This window comes from Telmatherina bonti (genome assembly GCF_933228915.1).
Source record: "Telmatherina bonti genome assembly, chromosome: 13".
NCBI classification, from domain to species: domain Eukaryota; kingdom Metazoa; phylum Chordata; class Actinopteri; order Atheriniformes; family Telmatherinidae; genus Telmatherina; species Telmatherina bonti.
The window spans coordinates 28,305,451-28,330,256 of record NC_136611.1 but is presented as its reverse complement, the minus strand read 5'-3'; the positions used below and the strand labels follow the sequence as shown (position 1 = coordinate 28,330,256).

Below are 24,806 nucleotides of genomic sequence, written 5' to 3'. Positions count from 1 at the left end.
GTTTGCTGTACACCAATATGTATTTATTTATAAGTATTTGCCAAGCTAGGTCATTAAAAATGTCATCCAGTGTCTACAATTCAGCCAAACATATAATCATATCTTTATCTTTCACGAATAGGCTGCCAGTCTGCGTCTCTTCATATAAACATGCATTTCTTTTTTTCCTAAATCAAATGTTTCTACATGTTTTGACATGCAGTGAGTCATTCAGTTTCTACATCTGCTTATTTTATGTATGGCCTGACTGACGATGTGCCTTAGCTCTAGCATCTGTGTGCACGGAAGAGTACAGACTAGATTTGATCTGGAATTGATTTGATTGGTATCGTCGTTAGACAATCCTGTTTTTACTTTGCCTTTAAAAAGCAGACGTGGATATGTATCATTTGCTGCTTTGAGTCCTAATTAAAATGCTATTTTTAAAAGGAAAATATTCTCAAAGACAACTTATCTTAGCAGTTCCTTCTGCTTCCTCGCTGCAGTCTTACACCAACTCACCTCGTGTGTCCCTCAGGAGGAGAAAAAATCTGAGGTGTTGTTTTATTGCCTGCAGCTGTTGCACCACTAAACAAAGACTCCACTTGAAACACTTCACTTCAACTTTTTGACTGAGCGAGTGTTTGTGAAGTATTGTGCTTGGGTATTGCTTTAATTTCCATATATTTAATACAATAATTCCATATATTTATTACAATTATTCCACATTTGTTCAGGCATTTATGTTTTAATTATAATTTTCCCTTATAATTCATGTTGAGAATGCTTGATCAAGTGAAGATTGTCACAGTGTAGAGCAGTGATAGAGAGCTCTGGTTCTCAGCTGCAGTCCTGAAGGTTTTCACTGTTTCCCTGCCCCAACACTTGATTCAATTTAATCACTAAACTACAGAAAGTTGGGTCTCACAGATTATTGGCATGAAAAATTACACAACAGTTTTCCAACCTCTAATGCAGACAAAGAATAATTCTGTTCAGAGGCTTTATCTTTTCTTTTCTGCTTAAATGTTGTGTTTTAGTAAACATCAGTAGATGGTTTAGTTCATTTTTTTCCTTTAAACATTAACCTTCATAGGATACTAACTGAAATACTTTAAGATTTAAAAAAAAAAAAAAACACAAATGAACCCCATAGTGTTATTGTGGTATGTAACAAGAAATTGATCCTTTTTTCTAAAAAATATATTTTCATCCAAAAAAAAAAAGAAAAAAAAAATATATAGATAGATAGACAGACAGATAGCACTATGCCCAATTATCCTGTGTTGGCCAAGAGCCTTGCTGTGGCAGAGGAGAAGCTATTGAAAAAGCTTGTTCTGTGTGTAATAATCCTGTCTGCTCATCTGAGCCTGAAGTTGTATGTACAAAGAGTTTTGTTTGTGCAGGGAGAGAGTGCGATGTCATGTGTCTCTTTTGATTCTGTCTGCTCTTTCTTGACAGCTTTGTGTTTAGATGGTGTTCATTGAGGGATGTTCCATGCTGATGACCCTTCCTGCACTCTTTATAGCTCTTTACAGAGCTTCATCTCTCTCTCTCTTGGTGCTGTTGCCATCCCAGACAGTGATGCCTGTTGTGAGGATGCTCTCTATCAGTCCCTTGTAGACCTGGGTGAGAGGGTGACTGCGCAGGCCTGTTTTCCTGAGAAGCTTGAAGTAAAGTCCCTGCTGGGTTTTTTCTGTGGCTACAATCTAAGAATTCAACTTCAGATTTTACCTATAGGCCTGCATGTGGAGATATGTGCTAAAAGAGTACTGTGTGTGTGTGTGTGTGTGTGTGTGTGTGTGTGTGTGTGTGTGTGTGTGTGTGAAACTGTTGGCACATATAGATTTATTAAGTGCCTTTAATGAATTAAGTGCACTCATTTGCAAGGCTTTGCTTGTATTTAGATGGATATAAATTCACATGTGGGATTATTTTATTTTTTTTAACTTTTTTGTGAAATTTCCCATATTATACATTTTTCAATAGTGTCTGCGGTGTCTGCGGTTCAACAACATTGTTTCAAATGACCCCAAATTCAACCTTGCTCCTTAATTTCAGACATTTCAACAGTAGTGAACTGTTCTGAGACTGGACTGTGCCAGAACCTTTAAATGTTCATGAGCAAGTGCCTCTCTGCAGCTCCTTCAGTTAGACATGCAGCTTTGTTAGCGCCTGCTTGGGGATTTTTAGAGGGCAGGCTCAACTAGCTGGGAGGGGGAATGTAGACTGTGTTGAAAGTTTCCATGGTCATGGTCACAGCGTGATGACGTTGCGGCTGTGACATGACGTCTTCAGTTCGGTGTGTGTTAATGGCGAAATAAAAGCTAATGAGTGTTACACCATTACGGCCTGTTATCTCCTTCCTTCATACACCTCCACAAGGAAGTCACTGTAGCATTCACTACCCACTTTAGGAAAGTAATTATTTCTCTTCTTGATGTCACAAAGAGAAAGATCTCAGAATATTTGAGCCCTTTTGCCAAGAAGTGCTGCAAATAAGTGAGAGGTGAGAGAATTTTCTTATTTCTGGGCCTCATCCACAGGATGAGGAGACACATGTGACTGTTAGCAAAATCTTAGAAATGAATCCAGTATAATATGTGACATTTCAGGGAAATTTGACATTTATTGACTGAAATTAATGTTTTAGGCTACATTAGCTCATTGGCTGTCAGCTATTGTCATAGCAGAGAGCCCCATACTGCCAGCTTTTTGGAGCATTTTGGCTAATCTTTAAGGACATACAAATTATTGAGTTCTGGGACTACAGATATGGAGACACAGATATTTCTTTATCTGGGGGGGGGGGGGGCTGTTCTGTTAAGAAAACAGAGGGATGTTACTGATTAGATATTCTCATTTTGTCCACTCAGCCCTTTCATAACATAGCACTGGAATTGCCAGGATTTTCAGGTCCTCCTGTAGGCTTCATTATGGACAGCACAGATTAATTAAATCATCAGTCATGAGATTTTTCACCAGCAGGGTTTGATACTGACATTGTCGCAGATTCAGTCATTAATTTTCCTAACCCCTTAATCCAATGAAGGGTTGCGGGGAAGCTGGAGCCTATCCCAGCAGGCTTTGGGCGACAGGCAGGGTACACCCTGGACAGCTCACCAGTCCATCGCAGGGCCACACAGAAACAAACAACCATTCACGCTCACACTCATTACTAAGGGCAATCTAGAGTAACCAAGTAATCTAACATGCATGTCTTTGGACGGTGGGAGGAAGCCGTAGTACCCGGAGAGAACGGTAGAACATGCAAACTCCACACAGATAGGCCACTGACCAAACCTTGCCCCAGCCAAGGATTCAATTCAATTCAATTCAATTCAACTTTATTTATATAGCGTCAAATCACGACAATGCCATCTACAGACAGGAAAAAACAAAAAAAACAAAAAACATAATGAAACCAATTCATAACAGCCTACACACTCAAAAATAGAGGTACCAGCTTGTACCTAAAAAGATACAAATGCTTGTCGCTGGGGGTGTACTCTTTGAGAGACATTTCTGTACCCTTCAGTTCTGGTCTATTTTTGTACCTTATCAAGTTCAACCTCACCTTATCAAGTTATGTTTTTTTATGTTTTCACAGGATTAGGCCTGGTCCATGCCACTTAGCAATATTATCTTATCTTTAATCTAGAAATAATCTTTAAAAACTCAAAATACTGACCAGACATACACTTAGTTTGCAGCATCTGACCTTCATTGTCTGGTGTAGTAAATGACTGTTAAGTAGTACTACTGTCATCACTCAACTCTGCTCCAGTTTGTAACATTACAGCCATTAACATTACATTTTTCAATGCTGCAGGTACCCTTATGGTCAAAATGGTACAAATTTGTACTTTATGTCACTTTGAACCCTTTTTCGTACTCTGAAGGTGTGCTTCTGGTCTCTTAAAGACCAGTACTTTTGAGAGAACATTTCTTTAAAATGTACCTATAGGTACAGAAATGTCCTTATCTTGTACCTCTATTTTTGAGAGTGTATATAAGGAAACCAACAGATTGAGTTGGAAGATCCAACTCAATCTCCCATCCTGAGCAAGCACACTGGCAACAGTGGGAAGGAAAAAACTCCCTTTTAACAGGAAGGAAACCTCCAGCAGAACCCGGCTCAAGGACAGGCAGCCATCTGCCTCTGCTGTGTGGGGGGAAGAGGACAGAAAGACAACAGACAACAGGAACCGCTACTCCCGGCCAGGGAGACCTGCTGACAGGAGACATACATGTTAATGATGCAACACTGTTATTGGGGGATAAGAGAGATAAAGAGAGAGAGAGAGAGAAAGAGAAGCTCATTGTATCAGGAAATGTCCCTCAGCAGTCTAAACCTATAGCAGCATAACTAAGGGATGCTAACCATCCCTAGTTATAGGACTTATCAAAGAGATAAGTCTTCAGCCTAGTCTTAAAGGTGGGGAGGGTGTCTGCTTCCCTAACACTAACTGGGAGCTTATTCCATAAGAGAGGGGCCTGATAACCAAAGGCTCTGCCTCCTGCTCGGCTCTTTGAGACTCTAGGAACCACAAGTAAGCCTGCAGTCTGGGAATGAAGTACTCTGGTTGGTAAATAAGGAACTATGAGGTCTTTGATATATAGTGGTGCCTGGTTGTGGAGGGCTTTATATGTAAGGAGAAGGATTTTAAATTCTATTCTAGATTCAACAGGCAGCCAATGAAGAGAGGCTAAAACTGGAGAAATATGGATCGAACCAGCAACCTTCTTGCTGTGAGGCCACAGTGCTGAAAATTGTCGCAGATCTCTGGTAAAAACAATTAAACTTTGTATCAATATTTTGGCATTAAAAGAAACAGTTTGCAACAAATCACAAAACAACTGTAGTGTTAACACCAAATGAGATCCCATATCTTAGGTGGTTAAAACGGATTAAATAAAACAGGGGAGGGGATATCCAGATCCAAAGCAATCTAAATAAATACGACCGTCTATAACATATGACGTACTGCTGGCATTTTGAATCAGATGTAATAACATATGACAAATACTTGTTCTTTAAAAAAATGGCTATTTATGATTCAGATTTAATTACTTAATCCAGTGCATTAACAGGAGAAAGTTACCAAGCATGCATTTGAAAGGTGTCCAGACTGCATGTTATAAGATACAGAAGTTACCACTCCGACAGAAGGTACAACGCTTCTGTTACTTCCAAAGTTACAGCCATTTCTTTCCATTTTGGCATATTAGATATTATGTAATGAGATAGATTAGATATTATGTAATGAGATAGATTAGATATTATGTAATAAGTAACAACCTGTAACATAAATTGAGCACCTTTTTTATTTTTTAAGATTAACATTAGCAAATGGAAGAAATATCTTCAGTTCCCTTAAACTAATGATGCAAACTTCAATCCAACACTTCAGAATGTGTTTTTACCAACATGCACTCCCTTCAGCTTTTGTGGTTTCATTTACATCGAACACAAAACCTTGCTCACTTGGAATGAAGTAAAATGAAGTTAAATCTAATTAAGATTGATTTATTCATGAACCAAGGTGACATTAAATGGTTGTAAGGTTTTAGAGTAAGGATCAGCAGCTTTTCCATTTCAGCATTAAGTAGTGTGTGATCGACCTTGCGATCCTTTGAAGACAGCATTGAACACTCAGTCAGAATGAGTTACTCCTGGCTTGGTTTAGTTGCTCCTCCTCAGCCTGACATGGCATTTATGAAACCAATTAATCCTGGATGCTCTGACAAGACTTGGATAGTTAATACAACAGGCTCCTGGAGCCGACAGCTAATGATAAGTCCTGTTAATCTTTTTTTATGGTGTCACTCAGTTAAAGTCCTGGCATCATCGCCTTGGCCATTTCAGATTTATCATCCATCACTTTGGTCCAATCATCTCTGTGTTTTGACTAAACTTGTTTTTTTCTGTTTAAGTTTTAATGATGTTTACATTTGGCTGTCTTATCATTCAATCACAAACTTTTGCTTGTGTCTAATTGTTTTTGTATTAATTTTTTTTTATTGTTATTTTTTCAGACATTTTGCTTTCATTTTTCTATCATTTTGACATCTTCTTTGATCAAACTGTGTGTTTCTGTAGCTGACTGGAAGCAACTTGTTTTTTTTATACTCTGTATTAAATTGCAGTCGCTAAGGTGTTTTATGAACCTTTCCACACAGGGTAAAGCCCCGTGGGGGGCAGGTGACTAATTCACTTTCAGCAGAAGAAGTGGGGCCATTTACCCGCAGAAAAGTTGTTTTTTTTTTCTCAAATCTGCAATGGCAGGGGTTTAGAAGAACTCTTTACCGCAGAGGAGAGCAGCACTGAGCTTTTGTCCATCGTTACTCAAGAGGAAGTCATGTCATGCAAAGATAAATGTTAGCAATTATTTTAATGTTTAAAAATACCCTGACCGCCCACGCCAACAAAAAAAGAGATTGACTTTATTATCAAATCCTGGGTTTAATTTTCAAAGCACTTCAAATCTTACTTTTAGTTACAATTCTTATAAAAATGTGAAGTTAAATTATTTTGTTGTCAGAGACTTGAAGGGCAATTTTCCTCCATTTTTGTTACAATTTCTGAAAGAACCACAGGAAATGTAAGATTTGTATGTCCTCTCCTTTTCTCACTGAGTTCAGACTCAGCGGTTAGATGTTGAAAGAAGAAAAGTACATGTCCTTGTGCACAAGTAAAAACAGAGATTTGATCAAAGTATGAGTCGATGTTTGTTCACAGCTTTCACTTGTTTCAGACTAGAACTGCTAACTTTTTTTTTACAGATGAATGAAAAGCATGTTGAAGTCAGTACCTTTAAGTATAAAAATGTCCAGTAAGTGAAGTAAATGATGTCAAAACACCTCTTTTTCTTTAGTTTCTTACACAGCTGCATCCGATGTTCTTGTCAACTGAACCAAATCAACAACCATGACACGAATGCTGTAACTCAAACCCAACTGTCCAGGATTGTGGGTAGTTCGCCTCTAATTTCAGCTAACAGCTCGCATGCTGGAGTTAAGAGCAGCTCATTAATGTCTGTAACCATTTTTAATTCAATGCACAACAAAGAAATCTCAAGGCATTTTTACAGACAGTTCAACTTACATTTGATTCATTGTCCAGTTATAATCACTAAAATGATGATTAACAGTCACCAAACTAGCTCTGCCAATAACTTAATCAAAACAAACGTTTGAAACCTAAATAAAAGTAGACAGTGTGACGACTTTCCATCTGGGAACTGGTTCTATTGAGAGGGGTCTGGTAGCTGAAATGTTTGGATCCCAGTTTAGAACATTTGTGAATGTGCCGGCAGTCTTAGAACAAATTGCTCTGTTGGGACACGGGCAACGATCACGTAATGTTTTTTTATTTAGAATTAATAAATCAGAATTAAATAATTCCAAATAGTGTTCTCCTGCATTGAGGTTTACATGGAAACATGTCATTATTTATTTCCGCTTTAGATTGGTGGGTTGGGAAGGGTTCTGATTGGACAGAGAGTGGAGGTGACAAACTTACATCTACCGGAAATAACTGCTTCCTGCTTCTCATCTTTTCGGTCATAACATGAAAAACTACACAATAAGTACAAGTTTCCCCCTTATTTTGGTTATAAGTTTGAATTACCAACTTGACACAAATATACTACTCCACTTGTTTTCAGCTGCTGAGGAGGAGAAGGAAGAAAGAGTCCTGAAGACAGGAGGCAGCACCAAGCGATGTATGTGTGTCATCGGGACGGGAATTAACTTAGAGGGGAATTAACATTTACATGACAGATAAATTAATGAATTCGGATTTAAAATGCAAATAAACCAGCCACTTACTTTGAAATTAAATTTATAAAGAGTGTACATGATGAGTTTTCATCAGTTTATAGCAGATTTACCTTTTCTTATGAAATAAAGAGGAATAAAAAAAAAGCTCCCATGTGAACGTGGCCACTCTGGAACTGTCTGATCTTTAACAATTGAATTGGTCCCAAAGAGATTTATTAGAAGCCCCGGCAGCTAGGAGGAGCAGTCATTTGCCTTATGAATGCTAGTTACAAGGTAATTCAGTCAATTTTTTCTTTTGACTTGAGAAAATGCCACCAGTTGTTATTTTATCATTTTATTTATATGAAATGTTTGATAAAATAGCCTCATGTCATGAAAATATACATTTTATTCAACTCATAATAAAAGCATGGTTTTCCCTTTAGGTGTGGTGATTCTACATTTTTTTGCAGAATGTTGTAGATTTCTAGACAAATTTGCCCCCTTACTGTGTTCATGTGCTCTCACGTCTACTGTGACCCTAATGTTTGGACCTTTTATTAGAAGAAGGCACCTTTCCTGCAGCGTTGTAAGCGTCGCAGCTATTTCAGCACCGTGGTGAGCACGATAAACCTCCAGTTATCTCCTCTGAGCTAATTATCAACTGTGTGCGCAGCATGCCAAAACCATGGTGATGCAGTATTTGTTTTTCATGGTCTTTATTTTTCTCCTTCAAAGACGGTGTGTCTATTCATTGAAACATTTGTCATGTAAACAAAGAGAGGATACTGGATGTGAAAAATAAAATCAGAATAATTCTTCATATGGTAATTGTACACTGAGACGCAATAATTTTAAGTTTCTCCTCATTTGAATGTTTGAATGAAAAAAATACTGTTAAATGACATAATCCTTAAACACTTTCTATCAAACATTATTATTATTTTTAGGTTTTTTTTTTTTTTTTAAAAAGGGCCAGAATCTACAATAAGTTTCCATTTTTATGACACACCCTGTTATAACACAGCGTTTCTCAACCCTGGTCCTCGGTGACCCCTCACTGGCATGTTTTAGTGCAGGGATCACCAACGCGGCACCTTTCGAGCCATGTTCTGCAGGGGTTTAATGTCTACCTGCTGCAGTAACTGGTTCACATTAAATGGTTTACCAATGGCTTGTGTCTCCACAAGTCTCTTAACCTTGTGAAGCTGATGGTATCACATTGTGTGCCGTTTCTCAGACTTTTTGCATCACTTTATGGTAGAAACTTTGCTCAAAACCCTGTTGGATACAATCTGTTACTTGTGTCCTTTCCAGTAATATATTCCAGGATGCAGAAAACTATGCTATAATCATTTTGATCAATCACTTGAGAATAAATGGTAAAATAAAAGTAATATATATTTTTTTTTTTTTTATTCAGATTTTGTCAAAGGGCAAAATAGACACTTCACATTTTAAAAAAACTTGACTTTTGGCCCCAGTTCTTTGTTTGGGCTTTTAGGGGCTAATGACCCATGATTTGAATCAGGTGTGTTGCAGTAGTGAAACATCTATAACCTGGAAGACTTTGGCCCAAAAGGTCTAGGCTGTGTCCAAATGTCCACAATGTCCATTACTATATAGTGTCCTATACTGTAATGACACCATTTTCATGTCGTGTCAAAATGTCCAGAGAGAAAAAAGTAGTGCTCTCATAATTACACACAATGCATTTTGAAGAGTAGTTTGTATCGATGGTCACTAGATGGGTCAATATAGACCCCCAACCACCTGACCCTGCTTCCTTCACACATAGCCTCCTCTGTATTCTGTGACTGTCTGATTTCATTTTTCCCTTCGAAATCCAGAATATCCATCAACAGCTTGTTCCGAAGATCTCTCATAATCCACCAGCAATATTTCCCCCTGTGCCTCCTTCCCTCTCCCCGTCTGCATTCGCTCTTCCCCTCGTCACGCCATCGTTGAACTAATGAGAAAATCCAAATCATCCACCTGTCGATTACACCCCCACCCCACCATCCTTGTCAAAGCATCAGTCATTGGCACCTCTCATTTCGCACATCATTCACTCCTCCCTCACTACTGGACTGGTTCCCTCATTGTTAAAAACAGCTGTCATCGCACCTATACTTAAGTAACCTGGTCTGGATCCCAGCAATTTCAACATCCTCTGTCCCATCTCCAATTTCCCATGTATTTAAAGAATCCTGAAAAAAGTAGTGTCCTCTCAGCTCCAAGCCCATCTAACCCACAACGATCTGTACGAACATTTTCAATCTGGTTTCCACCCAGTCTATAGCACTGAATCCGCATTACTCACAATCACTAATGACCTCATCCTGGCAGCTGGTTCCCGTCTCCTATCCATCCTGATCCTCTTCAATCTGAGTGCAGCCTTTGACACCATTTCCTACTCCATTCTCCTGGCTAGACTTTCCTCCATCTGCATCACCCACACCCCCCTCGGCTAGGTCAAATCATACCTCTTGGTCCGCACACATTTCATCGAGGGACCACTGTTGTTCATCATCTTCCTCCTCCCCCTCAGTTGTATCTTCAGAAAACATCACACCCATTTTCACTGCTATGTGGATGATACCCAGCTCTATGTTTCCACCGAGCCAAACTCCACCTTCCCACCATCCTCCCTCACAGATTGTCTCTAAGAATTTAAGCCCTGGTTCACCTCATTTTTTTTTTTTTTTTAAATTAAACAACAGCAAAACAGAAATGTTATTAATATGCACTAAATCTACCCTTTCTAAATCTGATAGTTTCTGCATCCCCATTGATGACTGTTCCATCTCTCCCTCCCCTCAGGTAAAGAGTCTGGGTGTCATCCTCGACAACACTCTGTCTTTTACATCATATATCAACAACATAACCTGGTTAACATACTTTCACCTCCGCAATATCAACCACCTCAACCCCTCCCTAACCGCTCACTCTGTCGCCATACTTATCCACAGTCTTGTTACTTCCAGTGTTGACTACTGCGACTCCCTTCTGTTCGGGCTTGCACAAAAATCCGTCCATAAACTTCAACTGGTTTGGAGTGCTGCAGGCTGGGTCTCCACAGCAACCCCATCCACTAGGGTGTGACGATGTGCTTTTGTCCCAATTCGATTCCGTTTTTTTTGGGTGCCGATTCGATTTAAATTGCGATTCTCACAATTCTTCGATATTGTTGATCTTTGTAGATTAAAAACAAAAAAAAAAATATAAGAATTTTTTTTTTACTCGTTATTTTTCTTCATTTCAATTAGGAAAAACACAATGCAGTAGCCAGACCATCATTCTGCTGCTATAATGCTCAAGCAGATGAGGAAAAAGATCAAAACAAAACAATAAAAATGACAAAAACTTTATAGTACATTCATTTTATTTATTTGAAAAACAAAATCGATTTTAAAATTGTGAAGAAAAAAAATCCCGATTTCTGATTTTTCCATTAAATTTTCCCACCCCTACCATCTACCCATCACATCACCCTTGTCCTGCAGCAGCTCCATTAGCTCCCTGTCACCTACTGCGTTCACCACAAAATCCTGCTGTTCACATAGCAGGCCATCCACAATGTCACCCCTCCCTATCTTTCTCACCTTCTACACGTCAACATACCAGTCCACTCTCTAAGATCCTCCACATAGCTCACCGTCTGCCCCCGCCTTGCTACCATGGGGAGCCAAGCATTCAGCTGCTCTGCCCCACATCTCTGGAACTCCCTCCCCCCCTGATCTCCGTAACTCTGACTCAAAAACACATCTGTTCAAACTGGCATATTCTCTGTGACATTTCCCACTTTCTCTGATTATCATTGTTTTATTTATGTATGGTTTCATTGATCTACTCTTATAAGGTGATCTTGAGCATCCAGAAAAGTGTATTATTATTATTATCATTATTATTATTACTACAATTCATTGCGGGAGGGAGCTGCAACACTGAAGCAAGTTAAAAAAAAAAGCTACATTTCGTTCATTTTGTATCCTTATTTATTGATTAAATGTAACAAGGAATAGAATACTATATATATATATATATATATATATATATATATATATATATATATATATATATATATATATATATATATATATATACATATATATATATATATATATACATATATATATATATATATATATATATATATACATATATATATATATATATATATATATATATATATATATATATATATATATATATATATATATATATATATATATAAACATATATATATATATATATATATATATATATATATATAAACATATATATATATATATAGATTGGATTTGGAATAACGTGTGGTGATTGCCATGGTGACAGTCATTGGTCACGAAAAGTTAATCAGCTTTGTGTGAAAATCGCCAACAGAATGAGTTCACTATATAGTCGGCTAAATAGTAAATGACGGGTTATGGAATAGTGTGGACATCCAAAGTCTCAAATATCATTAAAAAATTTTGCGTTCTCATAAGTTGGTTTTTCAGACAGTTTAACATAAAAATATATAATGCAGAATTCTAATGGAAACTTCTTTTTTGCATTTTTGTGTCCCCGCACATAATGTGTGGGGGGGTCATGACTAAATAATTTCCAGTTAAGATTGCCCGATGTTGAACAAACAAAAGCAAATTTCAGAGTTTTAGTTAAGAAAATAAAGGAGTTTATGCAGCAGCATAAACTCTGTAATACAAACTATTATCCAAAACAAATAGGAAAATAAAATAAGAATCAAGAAATACAAGGGGATCATTACATCTATAAAAGTTCCCCTTGGCAAAATAAATTTGCTCAGCAGAACACAGCATCCAGAACATCAGTCTGCTTGCTTAAATGCTGGACAAGACAAAAAAAAACAAACAAAAAAAAAAACCCAGCAAGTAGAAAACCCCAGAATAACACTACGTGGCCACCTTTAATAAGCTGCAATTCTCATAAAATCTCATCAGCCGGACGAGATTTCACGAGCATTGCTGCTTATGCGCTAAACACCGTTCAATGGAAACACCTGCAAATCACAGTTGTTGTCGAAATTTACAAATTCTTTTATTTTGCAAAACAATGTAATGGAAACACAGCGACTGTTGCTATAAGCTTATTTAATTAATTTTAATTAAATATTGGAAACTTTGGCTGAGATTTTTGAGTTTCAATTTGTCAAGAAACACAAACCTTTTGTATGTAAAAAAAACAACAAAAAAAAAAATAAACACTTGAAATTCTTAGTTTTGACCAAACGTGTTTATGTTTCCATATTAGTGTTTGTCATATGTCATTGTCTGATGTTAACTGTATTAAACAATGGTTTCACATAATGAAAAAAAAAAAAAATCATGCTATATGAAAGCACTTTCTACTTGATGACCCAAAATAAAAATTTAAGTTGCTCTTTTTCCACAATGGCTAGTACAAGGATATTTTGTTTTCATGGTCTTAAAATGTTTTTTTTTTTTTTTTTTTTACTTATAGTGCTGAAAATAAACTTGGCAAGAACAAAACCAGAAGGTTTGTTACTGATTATGGGGGGGGAAAATGGTCTTGAGCTGATCTGCAGCCATCTGCAGTGGATTCACCTTGCATCGAATGCTGCACACTGAACTAAGCAGGCATTCATGGCACAAGGCCAGGAGGATACAGCCATCCATCCACATCCAGCAACACAAAAGCAAAGATGGACCGTGCAGTAAAAGTAACTATCAGAGTCCTGACCTTATATCCCACTGGAACACTGTGGGGAAAGTTTAGTTTTACTACTGGGAAGAAGCTGCCTGCAAAGTTAAGCAACAGCAAAAAGGGGCAAGACTACAAGAACTTTTGTTATTAAGGTTTAAAGAAAGAAACTATTGAGAAAATAGATCTTATGGTGGTTTAACAGCCTTGCAAGTCCTGGGGTTAAACTGGGAACAACTGAGAGGTTTTCTTTCTGTGAGAGTTCCTCCAAACAGCCCCGCAAGAGAGTTTTTAACGCCTCCCATGGCGACAAAAGACAGGATTATTTCAGTCATTGTTACATACAACAAAATTCAGGAGTGCTACCTTTTCAAGAATAAAAAACAAACAATTCAAGAAGCACTGTTCACACTAAACAAAAGGATAATAATATTATTAATAATAATGATTAATATTACCTCTCTCTGAGCCGTCACCTTATCGTGGTGGAGGGGTTTGTGCGTCCCGAAGATCCTAGCAGCTATGTTGTCGGGGGCTTTATGCCCCTGGTAGGGTCACCCATGGCAAACAGGTGTCTAGGGGAGGGACCAGACCAAGCACGGCTCATAGACCCCTATGACGATGACAAACCTGGGCAAAAATGTTCCCTTGCCCGGACGCGGGTTACCGGGACCCCCCTCTGGAGCCAGGCCTGGAGGCGGGGTACGAGAGCGAGCGTCTGGTGGTCGGGCCTTCGCCCATGGGGCCCGGTCGGGCTCAGCCCGAAAGGGTTACATGGGCCCCACCTCCCGTGGGCTCACCATCTGCGGGAGGAGCCGTAGGGGTCGGGTGCAATGTGAGCTGGGCGGCAGCAAGGGCAGGGGACCCTGGCGGTCCAATCCCCGGCTGCAGAAGCTGGCTCTAGGGACGTGGAACGTCACCTCTCTGGTGGGGAAGGAGCCTGAGCTTGTGCGCGAGGTTGAGCGGTTCCGACTAGATATAGTTGGACTCACCTCGACGCATGGCTTGGGCTCTGGAACCAGTACCCTCGAGAGGGGCTGGACCTTCTTCCACTCTGGAGTTGCCTCCTCTCACCAGAGGCGCCGAGCAGGTGTGGGCATTCTCATCAGCCCCCAGCTTGGTGCCTGCACGTTGGGGTTTACCCCGGTGGATGAAAGGGTAGTTTCCCTCCGCCTCCGGGTGGGGGGACGGGTCCTGACTGTTGTCTGTGCTTATGCGCCGAACAGCAGTTCAGAGTACCCACCCTTTCTGGGGTCCTTGGAGGGAGTGCTGGAGGGTGCTCCTTCTGGGGACTCCATTGTTCTGCTGGGGGACTTCAATGCTCACGTGGGCAATGACAGTGAGACCTGGAGGGGAGTGATTGGGAGGCATGGTCCCCCCCCTCTGAACCCAAATGGTGTTTTGTTGTTGGACTTCTGTGCTCGTCATGGATTGTCCATAACGAACACCATGTTCCAGCATAAGAGTGTCCATATGTACACCTGGCATCAGGATTCCCTGGGCCGCAGTTCAATGATCGACTTTGTAGTCGTATCGTCGGACCTACGGCCACATGCCTTGGACACTCGGGTGAAGAGGGGGGCGGAGCTGTCAACTGATCACCACCTGGTGGTGAGTTGGCTCAGATGGTGGGGGAGGAAGCCGGTCAGAGCTGGCAGGCCCAAACGTGTTGTGAGGGTCTGCTGGGAACGTCTGGCTGAGTCCCCTGTCAGAGCGAGCTTCAACTCCCACCTTCAGCAGAGCTTCAACCATGTCCCGGGTGAGGCGGGGGACATTGAGTCCGAATGGGCTGTGTTCCGTGCCTCTATTGCTGAGGCGGCCAGCCGGAGCTGTGACTGCAAGGTCGTTGGTGCCTGTCGTGGCGGTAATCCCAGGACTCGTTGGTGGACACCAGCAGTGAGGGATGCTGTCAAGCTGAAGAAGGAGTCCTATCGGGCCTTCTTGGCCTGTGGGACTCTGGAGGCAGCTGATGGGTACCGGCGGGCTAAGCGGCATGCGGCTTCGGCCGTTGCCGAGGCAAAAACTCGGGCATGGGAGGAGTTCGGCGAGGCCATGGAGAAAGACTTCCGGACGGCTTCGAGGAGATTCTGGTCCACCATCCGGCGGCTCAGGGGGGGGAAGCAGTGCTCCATCAATACTGTGTACAGTGGAGATGGGGAGCTGCTGACCTCAACTCGGGACGTTGTGGGTCGGTGGAGGGAATACTTCGAAGACCTCCTCCTTCCCATGAGGGAGCAGAGCTGGTGGACTCAGGGGTGGACTCTCCTATCTCTGGGGCTGAAGTCGCTGAGGTGGTCAAAAAGCTCCTTGGCGGCAAGGCCCCGGGGGTGGATGAGATCCGCCCGGAGTTCCTTAAGGCTCTGGATGCTGTGGGGCTGTCCTGGCTGACACGCCTCTGCAGCATCGCGTGGACATCGGGGGCAGTACCGCTGGATTGGCAGACTGGGGTGGTGGTCCCCGGAAGGGGGACCGGAGGGTGTGTTCCAATTACAGGGGAATCACACTCCTCAGCCTCCCTGGTAAGGTCAATTCAGGGGTCCTGGAGAGGAGGGTCCGCCGGATAGTCGAATCCCGGATTGAGGAGGAGCAGTGTGGTTTTCGTCCTGGTCGCGGAACAGTGGACCAGCTCTATACCCTCTCTGGGGTCCTGGGGGGGGCATGGGAGTTTGCCCAACCAGTCTACATGTGCTTTGTGGACCTGGAGAGGGCATTCGACCGTGTCCCCCGGGGGCTCCTGTGGGGGGTACTCCGGGAGTATGGGGTAGCGGACCCCCTTGTACGAGCTGTCCGGTCCCTGTAAGACAGGTGTCAGAGCTTGGTCCGCATTGCCGGTAGTAAGTCGGATTCGTTTCCGGTGAGGGTTGGACTCCGCCAAGGCTGCCCTTTATCACCGATTCTGTTCATAACTTATATGGACAGAATTTCTAGGCGCAGCCGAGGGGTTGAGGGGATCCGACTTGGTGGCCTCAGGATTGGGTCCCTGCTTTTTGCGAATGACGTGGTCCTGTTGGCTTCGTCTGGTCGTGATCTCCAGCTCTCGCTTGAGCGATTCGCGGCCGAGTGTGAAGCGGCTGGGATGGGAATCAGCACCTCAAAATCTGAGACCATGGTCCTCAGCCGGAATAGGGTGGATTGCCCTCTCCGGGTCGGGAGTCAGGTCCTGCCTCAAGTGGAGGAGTTTAAATATCTTGGGGTCTTGTTCACGAGTGAGGGAAGGATGGAGCGTGAGATCGACAGACGGATCGGTGCGGCGTCTGCAGTAATGCGGGCTCTGCGCCGGTCTGTCGTGGTGAAGAAGGAGCTGAGCCAGAAGGCGAAGCTCTCGATTTATCAGTCGATCTACGTTCCTACCCTCACCTATGGTCATGAGCTGTGGGTCGTGACCGAAAGAACGAGATCTCGTATACAGGCGGCTGAAATGAGTTTCCTCCGCAGGGTGGCCGGGCTCTCCCTTAGAGATAGGGTGAGGAGCTCAGTCATCCGGGAGGGGCTCAGAGTAGAGCCGCTGCTCCTTCGCATCGAGAGGAACCAGTTGAGGTGGCTCGGGCATCTGGTCAGGATGCCTCCTGGACACCTCCCTGGTGAGGTGTTCCAGGCACGTCCCTCGGGGAGGAAACCCCGGGGAAGACCCAGGACACGCTGGAGGGATTACATCTCTCGGCTGGCCTGGGAACGCCTCGGGATCCCCCCCGCAGAGTTGGCAAATGTGGCTGGGGAGAGGGAAGTCTGGGCTTCCCTGCTTAGGCTGCTGCCCCCGCGACCCGACCCCGGATAAGCGGCAGAAGATGGAGATGGAGATTAATATTATTATTGGACAATATTGCATATCTATAAAAGTTTTACAACAACTTTGAAGCTTATTCCTTCTCTTGTACATTCCGCTCTCTGGTCTCTTGCAGTGACTTGCACTGTGTTAACTTGAACACACACCAAGAGGAAAACAATCTTTATTTGAGATGCATTCTGTAAATGAGACTGTCATAAAGTTAAAAAACTGAGTTTTTTATCTCTCATTTCCATTCAAAAACAAAAATTAATTTAAATCAAACACTGTCAGAGCATTTCATGAGATCAACCATCACAGACCATAAAACAACTTTATATGTAATGTTTAAATGTCAATTTTCCTATCTGCTGTGCCTAAGGACACCCAATACGCCCCCAGACTGCCAAACAATGCTTCCATGTCTTGTGGATCATACAGCACCATGTTCTGGGCATATTTGAATAACCGATGTCCTTTCCCATAGAAGACAGACAAAAACGCCAGCAGTAACTAGGTGGCACAAAGAAGCGAAAGATAAAAGTTATCATTGGGTAACAGCTGAGACAGCAAAACACATTTCCATAGAGGTTCTTGCCAGCAACCTTGGGGCAGATTCATACTGGCTCTGTTTGGTTGGCTTTACCTTGGACTGCTTCCAGGAAGTGTACTTTTTGTTTTGGAATTGTGTGAATGCTCATTTGCACTCAAAAACTTGAAAATAAAGGGTGGTGGTTCATTTGCAAGTGAACTCCGGTGTAGTTTAATTGCAGGGTGAAAGTAAACACACCATCTAGTCTGATGCTTTGTGGTGCCGCGTCATGGTTTACTCTTGGTTAATGAGTGATTTTCTGTCCTGGCTACTGGATGAGACCGATCTTCTTTCTTTTTTACTGGTGGTTGTTTTGTGGGATATTGCCTCAAAAGTTGTAACTGTGTAATGTAGTCCAGGTAGTTCAATTCACTCTCAAATACAGTGTGACAGCAGACTAAACCAAAGAAGGGACAACATTTTGCAGATTTGAATGTCTAATGCGATTGAGGACCCAAGCTATCTTTGCGTGGGTACCATCTGATCAACAGTCCGTTGCTTTTTTGTTTTTCGTGGTACTCCATACATTTTAAAATGGAGAAAATGAGAAAAAGTGCAAAAAGGCCAGTGGTTTATGACTAGTGGTTCCCAAACTTTTTCTGTAAGACCCCCCCTTTCATCAGCAAATGGAATGTACACTGCAAAAACTCAGCCTTAAAAAACAAGAAAAAAATATCCAAAAATTTGGTAAATGTTGCTTAAAAAAAGATAAATTATCAGCCAACAGAACAAGAAAATTTGGCTTGTCAAGACTTCCCAAAATGAGTAAAAATGCTCTTAAAACAAGAGGAATTCTCTGGCATAAAAACTGAGAATTATCTTACCTTTAAAAAGATAAGCATATGTGTACTCAAAGGAGGGGTGGGGGCGCCCGCGTTGTTTTCTTTCCGTTGTTTCTTACTGTTTGCGTATTTACAGTGGTTCTGTTTGGTCTGCTAAAGATGTGAGACCTGGTTTGTTAGAAAACTTGGGGTCTCGGCTCTGAAACGTCAGACCCCGGACCGGGGGAACCGTTCATGCGGGTTTTGTTCAGTCCGAGTGTGCGTGAAAGCAAAAAGAGCAGCGATGAAAGAGACGCAGCGGTTCAACACCTCTATTTTCTTCCAGTTGTAAACATTTGTTCATAAATACAAAACCATAGAAAGAAAAAAATAAGCTGCTGCTGATTTTGTGTGAGCCGCTTTCATACTTCGTGTTCGCATGCGTGCAGGGATGCGCGTCAGTTAGAACATAAACTTATTACAGTCGCAGTACTAATGTGGGATAAAAACGTCTTGTTTCTCCTTATTAGTCTGTCATCTGATTCTGAGTGGAAACCCAGCAGCTCTTCAGATGAAGAAGGACCAGCTCCTTCCAGAGGAAGCCTACATTCCTGCCCTTCAGACCACCAGGACCCCTCCTCATCATAGCAGCTACATATTCTGCTCTCCTGCTTTTTTACTTTACTTTTACAAACACTCTTTATCAGACAGTAGTTCAAAACTAATGAAAATATGTAAATTGTATTATGTTATGGTGTTTTTATTATTACATTTTGTTTACATTACATACATGGCATTATATTGTTTACATATATATATATAAATGATGACCGTAAAACTTATTCTGACTCTTTTATTATAATGCACATTAGAAAAAATAAGCTTTTAGTGTGTTTATGCATCATATGGTGATTTTCAATAAAACTGATAGTAAATATGAATATACAACAAGATTCCTCTTGATGCCACCTTTCATTAGAGTCTTATTGATGACTGTATGTTGTCTGGAGTGTTCTGGAGTTATAGCTTATTGAAGATGGAATATCCAAAGTGGCCATTTGGAGACTCCAAATGGCCACTTTGGGGAGCGCATGAACATACTTACAGTAAAACCCTCATAGAATAATAATTGTGGCTGCTATTGTCACCAAATTTTAACTTGTCATAGGAAAGGCTTCATGCTACAGCTCCATCTGATTTTCCAGTCCATATCTCCATCTCTCCATGTGCAGCATGTTGACAAAGTAGAAGAGAAATTCAGACGAGGGAAAAAAACTGAAATTTCCTTGTGTTCCAACTTCAATAACTTTAGGCTGGTTACAGTTACAAGAAATCTGAAAGCTCAGGGTAAAACTTTGCAGTGTTAGCTTTATAAAGAGACCATGCTTTTGAATCTACTCCAAAGGGTTCAAGAACAGCATCGAATTTAATTTGGGTATGTCTTTTTCAGGCGCATTTGGCATTTTGGGGGGTGACTGTTAAGAGGTTACTCTTACTTAGCTTTCAGTTTTTGCAATGTACATTCTAAAACAACCGTAGTTCATTTATTCACAGCAGTGATGTCACATTTAGAAATAAACTGACCTCAATCACTATAGAGCCTTCAGTGTTTCTACTCACAATGAAACTGTACATTATGCTTTCGACAGAGGGTACAATCCACCCTGTTATTATAGCTCACTCCATGCCAGTTGTTGGTTTAGCACTGCTGATTGGCCAATTGTCTCAAGCACCATTCTCCTCCTCATCCACTCTCTTTGTGTCAGGAGTTTAGATTTGGATTGTGAGGGAAGGCAGGCCTGCTTGATTTGGAATGATTTCACACAACGGCTGATCAATTAGACTGATCAGCTGATTTAACAGAGATCAGTTTCCTTCCACTGAGCTTTAAAGTGAAATGAAAGCATTTATATATATATATATATATATATATATATATATATATATATATATATATATATATATATATATATATATATATACATATATATATATATATATATATATATATAATCTCTGAGTTCTACATTTTCACAAAATGTACAATAACTTCCATCCATGCACATGTTGGGGTACACTGTCCACATTTTACTGCCTGTCTTGCATTCTTATTTTAATTGTTTAGCTTAACTGGCTGCAGCTGGATGCTGCTTTCATTCATTATCCTAACCACTTAGTCCAATGAAGGGTCGAGGGTGAAGCTGGAGCCTATCCCAGCAGTCTTTTGGGCGAAAGGCAGGGTACACCCTGGACAGCTCGCCAGCCCATCGCAGGGCTGGATGCAGTTTTAATTAATAACAAAAGAAAAAGCTTTTTTTTCTTAAGATGTTTTTATTTTTAGTGTGGTGACACTTATGAACTCCCCAGGAGGACAGACTTAGCTTCTCTGAGCTGTATTAGCTGCTGTACTATCTGTACTTATCATTGTATTGCTCTCCTTTTTTGCTTTGCTTTTCTCTCCTGTTTCTTTGCATTAGACGCACCACTGCAGAGGACGTGGTGTGGCAGGGGTCTATATAGGGGGTTCTGCTCTGGTCGACTGCTGTCATGGAAAATTTTCCAATTAAGCTCTGCAGGGAGTCAGTTCAAGTCCCCCACAGTGCAGCCTAGAGGGAGGCACAAGCCAGTGTTTGCTGAGGGTCGGTCCCAAGCCCAGATAAATGCAGGGGTTCGCATTAGATAGATTCAAGCAGGTGATTCGCTGTGGCGACCCCTTGAGAAAGGGACAAAGCCGAAAGGGAAGGAGAAGGATGCTCTGTAGGGAATCAAAGTTGATAGGCTGTCAGAGAACCCCCTCAGACTGGGTTACCCAAGTATTTGGCTGTTTACAAGATTAGGCTCTGCATGAACTTGATCCTGCATGAGTTCTGTGTTTTCAGAACCAGTAAACAAGAATTAAAAAAAAAAAAAAAAAAGAAAAACTGAACATACCTTCTGTTTGTGTGTATGTGTGTGTATATGCATGTATACATTTGCTTTATAAAACTGCTCTATAAATTAAATCTGATTTGATTTTATCTAATAATCCCATCAGTCAAAGGTTTGGACACACTTTTCCATTACAAACATTACTGATGTGTTAATTGAGCATCAGAGTTGCCCTCAAACATGCTCAGCTGTGACCAGCACACAGGGAAAGGTGAAAAAAGTCAGTGGTGAAATGCCAGAAGTAGAAGTGGGAAGGAACAAATACTGATATGCTTTTATTTTTCAACATCATAGAAGGCAACACATGCGTAGGCAAAATGTAGAACATGAATAACTTGAAGATGCTGAAATGTTTCTTTGCTATATCATAATCCCAAGTAGCATTCAAGTGAATGTCAGCTGTAAGTCACTGATAAGCTTTTCAAAGAAAACAAAGAAGACAGTTTTTTTGTATTACCACTTAGGTAGCAGCGAACAGCTTGATGTTTAAGTGTCTGTTGTCATTGCTTCCACAGGTTGGCCCTTCTCCAACACAGTGTGCAAGATGAGTGGATTTATCCAGGGTGTGTCTGTATCTGCATCAGTCTTCACCCTGGTAGCCATCGCTGTTGAAAGGTTAGTTTATGACCTGGTCAGACGCCTGACAGACCACAACATAATTTAACTAGTGAGTGATAAAATGAGTCAGCCACAAATATCTACTTTACTTGTTTTGATCTCTTTATGACATAGTAATAACAATAAAACACAGTATTTGACTGTGTCAGACTGCATAAAACACAGAGAAACAAAAACAAGCCAAAGCTCTCTGTTAACACGGTGAATGTAAAAGTATACAAAAGTTCAGTGACAAAGGATTAAATAATCATGGCTTGTTTGGATGGGTTGAAGAGCCTCTTCTCTTAAAAAGAAGACAGCACTGTAGCTTAGACTTGTAAGGTAGGACTTGTAGTTTTTCTTACCAGACAAGACCAAAGTGCACATGTTTGCCCATAAAGCACATTATCACAATGGGAGAAAACCCAAACATAGAACATCAGCACTAACAGCACTAATACCAAATGTCAAGCATGGTGGTGAGGAGCTGATGTTTTGAGCTTATTTGCAGCCACAGGCCCAAGACATCTTCCTTGTATCGAGTCCATTGTCAGAACATCTGTCAGCTTAAGTTTTGGCAAAATTGGTTATGAAGTGGGCAATGCTCCCAAACACACAAGAAAATAACCATGCTGGCCTGTCCAAGTAACTAACAATACCAGTATTAAGCACTACTTGTCTGCATTTTTATTATTTTGTCCATGATAAGTATTTATATCTATCTGCTAATAACATTTTTTTGTCCCTTTTTGTCACTCATCTACTGCAGGTTTCGTTGTATAGTCTATCCTCTACAGCCCAAGCTGACCATCCTTGTTGCCAAGGTAGCCATTGTGACAATCTGGGTGCTGGCGTTGGCGATCATGTGTCCAGCTGCAGTGGCTCTTACTGTGGAGAAAGTCCCTTACCATTACATGGTGTACAATGATGATTTCAACAACCCAATGCCTTTGTATACCTGCTTCGAAAACTTCGCCAACCCTCAAATGAGGAGGGTCTACACCGCAGTTTTGTTTGCCCATATCTACCTGGCGCCCCTAACAGTCATCACGCTAATGTACGTAAGCATTGGAGTGAAACTCTGCTCCTCTGTGGTTGCAAACAGAGAACCACAGCTGGCCAATGTTGCAGGAATCAGAAGACATGGTCAGCCAATGATATCGAACAAAAAGATAAAGGTGATAAAGATGCTTGTTGTGGTGGCTTTGCTTTTCATGCTGTCCTGGTTGCCGCTGTGGACTCTCATGATGATGGCAGACTATGGAGGCTTGGACAGGGACCAACTGGACCTTCTGACCAGCTACATCTTCCCGTTTGCCCACTGGCTGGCTTTCTCCAACTCGAGCGTGAACCCCATCGTCTACGGCTACTACAACAAGAACTTCAAGAAAGGCTTCCAGGCTGTTTGCCAGTCGAAGTCTCTCTGTTGCATCATGCATCTTAGAAGTCAAATGGCAAAGTGGGGCAGGAAAAAAAGGTCTGCGCAAGGACCTTGTGAAGGTACGGATTTAAGAGATGATATTAACAATCACAACAACTTTGTGTTGGGAATGAGAAATCGTGTTCATAACAACAACAAGCTGAGTGACACACCAGAAGTGAATAGGGGCTCGAGAGTGGGGTGTGTGGTGGTTCACTCAGGCAGAAGTCTTTCAGATCAAGGTTTAGAAATGGCAGCTCTACAAAAGAAAAGCAGTAGTGGAGAAACCTCAGAAAAGGTTAGCTCACTGGCAGTTTCAGTGTATCATGCGTGGGATAACTGAGTATTCATATTGTTAACAAGAAAGGAACCTAAACAAAGCCATAACACTCTGCATTGCCACTGTACTCCTAAGGAAAATACAATTCTAACAACTATGATTATAGCAATTATGATTATAACAATTATGAAGACAATTACAAATGTTCAAACTGAAATACATTTGGGATGACAGTAAGACAATTGTAACTGTGTGTGTGGGCACTTAGAGCCGAACATGACAGTAATGTAGCCTGTAGTATGTAGACCACAGTTATCAGCTCTGTCACTGTAGGGATCACAAACATGATCTCTCCATGTCAGCTGAAGAATCGACTGTACTGAGTCTATGGAGGAGCAGAAAAGTATCAAACAGTTGTAAAGACTTGCAGTATTTACTACCAGCCATTTACATCTGTTTTTTTTATACTGCTATAAGGTCTTGTGGTTAAAACATACTGCATAAAACTTATTTTACTTGTTTTTGTCACAGTAACAATAGACCATTCCCAGTAAGGTCTCTTTGTTAAACCTCCATGTTGGGTGGTAAAAAGGTAGCTGCTGTTATCAAGTGACTAAAGTTGCTGTTAACTGTTTTACATCAAGGATGGTGCTACCAGACTACATTTTCTAAGTCAAGTGTGTTTAGATCAACATTTTATAAAAGTGTGCTTGTTGGTGCTCAACCTTTGTATGAAAAAAATCCTCCAAAACTACAAATGGATGGATATATTGCCACTCGATTCAGCTTAGCCGACATCTACAGTTACCTAGTCTATCGATAGTCACACTTCACAGGGGCAGAATTAAAGCTTACAAGTCATTAGAAGCTTGTAAATGTTGCATGGCAGGATTGGTATCAGACCTCTACCTGTAAAAAGTGCCTCAAACAAGCATTTCCTCTTAATATCAAAGATAAGGGAAAAAAATGAAACAGCAGACGCAGATCATGTTAACGCCATGTAAAACTTAGATGTGATGGTTGAGTTGATCAAATAT

General features: G+C 41.2%; 1 protein-coding gene across 1 annotated transcript in view; it reads left to right on the top strand.

The window, feature by feature from the left end:
- Window positions 1-23,832, top strand: part of npffr1l2 (neuropeptide FF receptor 1 like 2) — a gene marked incomplete at both ends in the record, with an annotated part of 135,330 nt that extends 111,498 nt beyond the window's left edge. Inside the window, 2 exons of the mRNA XM_079251713.1 lie at window positions 21,988-22,087; window positions 22,839-23,832. Of these exons, the coding sequence (XP_079107839.1) occupies window positions 21,988-22,087; window positions 22,839-23,832 (1,094 nt within the window). The remainder of the gene's footprint in view (window positions 1-21,987; window positions 22,088-22,838) is intronic.
- Window positions 23,833-24,806: the final 974 nt, after the last annotated feature.